This window comes from Lactuca saligna, chromosome 5 (genome assembly GCF_052625555.1).
Source record: "Lactuca saligna cultivar CGN05327 chromosome 5, ASM5262555v1, whole genome shotgun sequence".
NCBI classification, from domain to species: domain Eukaryota; kingdom Viridiplantae; phylum Streptophyta; class Magnoliopsida; order Asterales; family Asteraceae; genus Lactuca; species Lactuca saligna.
This window is the reverse complement of record NC_136421.1, coordinates 280,940,966-280,947,623: the sequence shown is the minus strand read 5'-3', so window position 1 is coordinate 280,947,623 and position 6,658 is coordinate 280,940,966. Positions and strand designations below refer to the sequence as shown.

Below are 6,658 nucleotides of genomic sequence, written 5' to 3'. Positions count from 1 at the left end.
AATTAACAAAATAATCATTATTTGTTTTTCAACAGAAAATAACAAATTATCACATAAAATTAGATAACCATGACTTTTATACTCAAAAAATAAATATTGAAACGAAACCACATACTAATAAAAAATATTAAGACTTTATCAGAAATTTAATTATTTTGATAGCCAAACATGTAAATATATTATATTTCATAGGATATGAAAACATTGTTTTGAAAACTTGATGTCAATTTTAGTACTTAGAATCTTTTTAGTTCAATACATGCCAAATACAATACAATTTGTTCTATCATGTCATGTCATATATTATCATAATATATTATACGATATATAATATATGATAACCAAACATGTAAAGATATTATATTTGTAGGATATGAAATTGAAAGACATTATTTTGAAATTTTGATATCTTTTTTAGTACTTGAATCCTCTTCATGTAATTTACACATAAAATTTTGGTAATTAAGTAGTGACATTATCTTCTATTGGGAACATCTTCTCCACCATGGCATTGGAAAGAATACGATTCGGATCCAACTCATTTCGTGCTTTATTGAATGCATCAACAGGAAATCGTGTTCTTAGCCTTTCTTGTAGGACTGCAAGCTCGTTTTTGTCTTTTGGAACCTAAAAGTATGATTCTATTAAATAATACAGAATAGATATAGATTTTTTTTTTTTGTTTCAAATATGATTTTAGAAACTCAATATTTGCATCAACTTGTTCTTTTTAATTTCTTGGACGATGAATGTAAGATGCTAAAAGGAATTGGATAGACATTATAAATTTTTTGGTTAGTGGTTTTTAAGAAAATATATATATATATATATATATATATATATATATATATATATATATATATATATATATATATATATATATATATATATATATATATATATATATATATATAAACAACTTAATTGAAGTTTTAAAGTTTTTAATAGGATTTTGTATTATTGAAAAAATAATACACAGCTTTCAAATCATAAAACCCTTTAATCATTATGACCATACAAGATGTTGACAAGCAATAAAGATAAAAGGTTAAATGCTAGTAATATGTTCCAGAGTTAGGGACAGATTTGACTTTTCCAGTCAACAGGGCAAAAAACAGAAAAGCTTGCATTTTATCTTTAATAATTGAAATTTGAAGCTTTATACTTTTTTTTAACGTTTAAAATAACCGTTTCTTCCGTTTACTCGGATAACCGGTTTTTGATATCATACTAGTTGTGACATTTAGGGAGGTTGAATTTATAAGGAAAATGGAAAAAAGAAAAATTATTGAATTATTGAAATGTAATGTTAAATTTGTTATTTTTAACTTTTTTTTATTTTTCTTTTAAATTTAAACAACCGAAATAATTAGACTCAATTTAAAAATTATAAGTAAAGTTGCATTAATGAAATTCGTATTTATTATAATTATTACATTAAAATACTATATGAAATTTAATTTTAAAAAAAAAAAAAAACATAAAATAACAAGTAGAAAAAAAACATAAAATAACAAGTAGAAAAAAAAAAAAAGGCAAGAAAAATCCTAAAATTTTAATCAAATTTACGGAAAAAAAAATCTCAAACTAATTTTGTTTATAGAAAAGCACAAAATACCAGCTAAAACTTCAAAAAAAAAAAAAAAAACATTTTTGGCCGGTTTTATAAATTTAGCCAGTATTCTGTCCTTTTTCCTTAGTTTGCTCAAAATTTAAGGATTTTTTTGAAAATTACCTGATAACCAAAATATTATAACTTTTTTCTGAAAATTACTATGGAATTAATGAATATTATTATTAACAAATCATTTATAAACATAACAAATATTTTTTATTATAAACAAAGAAAATATATTTGTTTTTGATTTCTATGAATAGAATGGTCAACTAGGTCTATTGTTTGTTGACCACTTTAAACTCCCTATATTCCACCTATATATCATTGTGGGTGTTATAGTGAGATGTATTACGTACGTTTCTTCAATTAAATACAAGAGTTGATAACATTTATTAATACACAATCAATAAATGTCTACTTTCTATTAGGTGTGACGCTATAGAATTACATGTTATCAGAAAATACCATTACAAAATTATTCTTGAACATATTGATCTTTCATTATGTTCTTTAACTAAATACCGTCTAACATCCAAACCTCCATACATTATCGGTAAGCATCAAATTACACACATAGTAAAAAATAAACTTTGAATGGAAATTTTAAATAGATAACACACATATACATGTGTGTTAGCCTATGGTTGTTACTGTGTAAAAGGTATGGATGTTGGGTGGTAGTTAGGTTAAACAACATTAGAGGAACACTCATTGAATACATCTCACCATTATACCCACAACGATGCATAGGAGGAACGTAAAGAGTTTGATGTGGTCAATAAGCAATAAAGGAGTACTTAGACCACCAATTTATTCCTAAAAAATAGCAACAATTGTATTTCCTTTTTTATAATAAAAATATTTGTTATGTTTATAAATGATTTGTTAATAATAATATTCATTAATTCCATAGTAATTTTCAGAAAAAGTTACAATATTTTGGTTATCAGGTAGTTTCCGGAAAAGTCTCAAAATTTTAAGCAAACTAATGAAAAAAGACTGAATACCGGCTAAATTTGCGAAACCAGCCGAAAAGAGTTTTTTCGAAAATTTAACCGGTATTCTGTGCTTTTCTGTAAACGAAATTTAGTGCTTTTCTGTAAACGAAATTTAATTTGGGACTTTATCATAAATTGAATTAAAATTTTAGGATTTTTCTGGAGATTTCCCATAAAAAAATCTTAGAAAATGACATGTGTCAAATGCAATGAGAACATGACATTTGGCAAAAATGATTTTGATTTATTAGGATATATAAGATAGAAGAAGATTGAGCAAAATACATAAAAATACAACATACTTTAACCATGTTATCATTTTAGCAACTGAACTATTATTTTTTAACCCTTTAATCATATACAAATAACTAAAACGATAAAATGGTGATTCAAAACCAGGTAATAGGAAAAAATGGTTTTTTTTTATAAAAACAGTCAAAAAAGTATAACAGCTTAATCACTATAGAAAACAATTAACTAGCTAAATCGATTACATACTGTTTCTTTTTAGAAATAATCACAAAAAATGACCAAACCGATAATTATCTATTTAACAAATATACTTCCTTTTTTGTAATTTCACAACCAAAAACCATTTTCTCTTGTGATTATCCCTTTATTCTTAAAATAGACTTAACAAAAAGTTAATCATATAAGCTATATATATGGGTGTTTCTTTTGACTTAATACAAAAAAAAAAAAAAAAAAAAAAAAAAACTTAATATAAGTAGAATCTGGTTTATAAAATATACCTCAATTTTGGCCCAATGTTCAAAAGCTGAATATTGATTCCAAAAACGTGTTTGAGTAAGATGCCTATAATGAAAAAACTCTTCTGTTATTTGTTTCCTTTGTCGAGCATCTGATGTAGGAAGATACATAATTATACCCACCTGTCACATTAAAAAACAAAATATGACATTCCCTTTCATTTATGAAAATCATTAATTGCAAAAAAAATCATAATTAATTTATTAAAAACAGACTTACCCATGAGAAAATATCATCCTTTGATTCACTTGAAGCAGGACTCATCAAACTTTTGCTAGAACCAGACCATCTTTGTTCTATAGGTGAAGGAGCAGGAATCTCTTCTTTCTCTATTAATTCCATAACTTCTTCTACAAATTTAAGATCTTTCATATTTGGTTTTGATAAAGTTCCAGCTGGAAAACATGTCTCAGAGACCCATTGTTGACCTCCACAATCAAACCCTAAAATTTCATCACTCCACCCTACCCTAAATCCCTCTGATCTCTTCCAAAATTCGGATTCTGCTTCATTGATTTTCTTGACATGATCTTTGTTAAGAGGATCGATGGATAGTAACTTGTCTCTTAGTTCAGTAAATGTAAGGTCTGAAAGCTTTGAGTCGTTTTCATTTGGTTGGCGTCTGAAAATAAGATGTTAATTGATGAGATACGTGAGTGGAAGAGGGGTATGTATGGAATAAACTTACTTGTACTTTTGTAATGATTCTTTGTATAGATCACGAACTGGTTGTAAAGCTTCATCGAGGGTATACTTGGGCTTAAATTTGGGTGGGCCTTTCCATTTGGAAACAGGGTTACATGTCACCACTACAACAGTGTCTGTATATGGTATGTAAAGGTACTTTACATGCTTGTTGTCATTTAGAAGCTTTCTGCAACCACAAGAAGAAATATGCAATAAGATGAGAGAATGTAAGATCATAGAAAAGAAAACTAAAAGCACAATATGGTAATTGAAAGTAATGAAAGTAGGATGATATAATACACAAAGAAATGAAACTGTGTTGAGTGAAAACTGTATACATACTTGTGTTTCTTCTTGATTTCAGTCAAGTTTGAGACAAATGTGTGTTCTACAAGTTCCTGTCTCTCAACACATTGGAGAGTAACTTCAGCAACAACCCCAAATGCACCAAGACCACATCGAGCTAAATAGAACAGTTCAGGGTTTTTGTCTTTTGAAATTTCGATTGTTCCCTTTCCAGGGGTAACCAATTTCATGCTGATAACTTGCTCATCAATGGGAGGCAACTTTGCACCAGTACCATGAGCACCTACCTATAGGTAGGAGAGTTTAAGCGACTAGTAAGCAATGGAGATGAGTTCAACAATCATGAAATTGTATCACGCAAATTAAGGCTAATGGAAATGGCATCCATACCTGAACAATGCCACCAATTTGTTGTTCTCTAATAGACGCAAAGTTCTGCAAAGTAATGCCATGATCCTTGATAGCATCGACAAGTTGCTGGACTCGAATGCCTGCCTGTACCCGAACCGTTTTCTTCTCTTTATCAACCTCCAAAACTTTATCCATTAAAGCCAGATTCACCATCCCACCACGGGCCAAACCGATTCCATTCGGGGATAACCCGGATCCAACAGGACGGATCTTCTGCTTCTTCTCGTTGGCATCCTTCACAATCTTCTCCAATTCTTCTAAACTTTCGGGTTGGAGGAAGACCCGGGTCTGTACCTCGTGAGTCCCGCTCCAATTAACGACCGTGTGGAGGTCATCGGGAAGAGGGGCGTACCGGAAGAGTTGGGCTTTTTTGTGTTTTGCATTTTCAGGGAAAGGGAAGGAGTAGTAAGTGGCGACGGCGCAGCTGAGGAGGAGTGCGGAGTATCCGAGGTACTTCCGGAGTTCAGAGGAAGTAGATGGTGTGGCGGATAGCGGCGGCGGTGTTGGCGGCGGTGGAGATGATGAAGAAAATTGACGTATGAGGTTTATTGGAGGGGTTTTAGTGGTAGGTGAAGAAGATAGGGTTTCGAGGGTGTTGTTGAAATGTGGGTTTTTGCGGTGGATAACGGAGGATTGGAGGGATAGCTTGATTCGGAGAGATCGCAACATTTGTATTGATTTTTCCGGTGATTCATTCACATCGGCTGTAGCAGTGACACTACACCTCCGCGTCTGCTTTCACCATGTCGAAGGGCGTATCGCCAGATTTGCTTTAGGATTGTACCATTGGCCCCTTTAGTTATAATGATCTGCCTTTTTCACCCCTTGGTTTTTAGAGCATGTGTCATCTAACAAATTAGTTGAAAAGTTTGTTTTAACGGAGCTTGAAGTTGGCATTAGTTCTAAACCAGAAAGACACACTGAATCTGAGCATAGGGTTGTTGAGGAATCTGACATACACCCACCTTTTCTCTAAATATCTAATAGAGTATGTCATATTAATGTAGGCTATGAGTCACTGATAAATCATGATAGAGCATAGCAGCTATCAGAAAGTTATGGCAGATCCTGAGAGTGCCAAATGGAAGGAGACCATGGAGAAGGATATAAAATCAATGTATGTTAACCAAGTTTGAAATTGTGTTTATCATATGCATTACCTTAAAACGTCGGGTGTAAATATGTCTTCAAGAAATAGATTGACATTGATGGAAATGTGTATACATACAAATCACGACTGGATGCAAAAAGGTTATACTCAAACTCAAGAAATTTATTATGAGAAAACTTTTTCACCGGTGGCGATGGTAAAGTCTGCTAGGATATAATTTATCTTAATGACATTTTATGACTATGAAATATAACAAAAGGATGTAAAAATCGTTTTCCTTAATGGAAATCTTGTAAAATATGTGTATATAGCACAACCAAGGGACTTTGTATAGTCCAAGTATCCAAATAAAATGTATAAGTTTGAGAAATGTATTTATGTTAGAGTTGGTGGGAATGTTATTCTTTTCATTGTGTTGTATTTGGATGACATACTCTTTATGATGTCCCAAGCTTGCAAAGTGTAAAGACTTGTCTTGGAAATTGTTTCTATATGAAAGAATTATGAGAAGCATCATACCTACTAGGTATAAAGATCAACAAAGATAGATCTAAGATAATCATTAGGATTGTGCCAAAGTACATACATAGATAAAGTCTGAAGAAATTCAAGGTGCATGACTCTAAGAAAGGGTTCGTGCCTATAGAGCATGGTGTGAAATTGAGCATAGCTTAGTGTCCTAGTTGTAGTGAGGAGTTTAAAAAGTTGAGTTGAGATACATATGCTTCGATTGTGAGATCAATCATATACATCATG

At 31.1% G+C, this 6,658-nt stretch overlaps 1 protein-coding gene across 1 annotated transcript; it reads right to left on the bottom strand.

Annotated features, from left to right (window-relative positions):
- Positions 1-335: 335 nt before the first annotated feature.
- GLDH (L-galactono-1,4-lactone dehydrogenase) lies at positions 336-5,554 on the bottom strand. The gene is made up of 6 exons (XM_078996382.1): positions 4,771-5,554; positions 4,417-4,667; positions 4,076-4,261; positions 3,607-4,009; positions 3,369-3,509; positions 336-627 (listed from the first exon to the last, which is right to left on the bottom strand). Exons 1-6 carry the CDS (start codon positions 5,458-5,460, stop codon positions 463-465), a joined length of 1,836 nt encoding a protein of 611 aa, XP_078852508.1. The 5' UTR covers positions 5,461-5,554; the 3' UTR covers positions 336-462.
- Positions 5,555-6,658: the final 1,104 nt, after the last annotated feature.

Bases quoted from the DNA above. Each gene is read 5' to 3' on its own strand.
- GLDH (XM_078996382.1), bottom strand. From the start codon at position 5,460: ATGTTGCGATCTCTCCGAATCAAGCTATCCCTCCAATCCTCCGTTATC. The intron at 4,668-4,770 runs GTATGGATGCCA...TCCTACCTATAG, and splicing joins AAATTGGTGGCATTGTTCAG to GTAGGTGCTCATGGTACTGG. The intron at 628-3,368 runs GTATATTTTATA...TCATACTTTTAG, and splicing joins AACATTGGGCCAAAATTGAG to GTTCCAAAAGACAAAAACGA.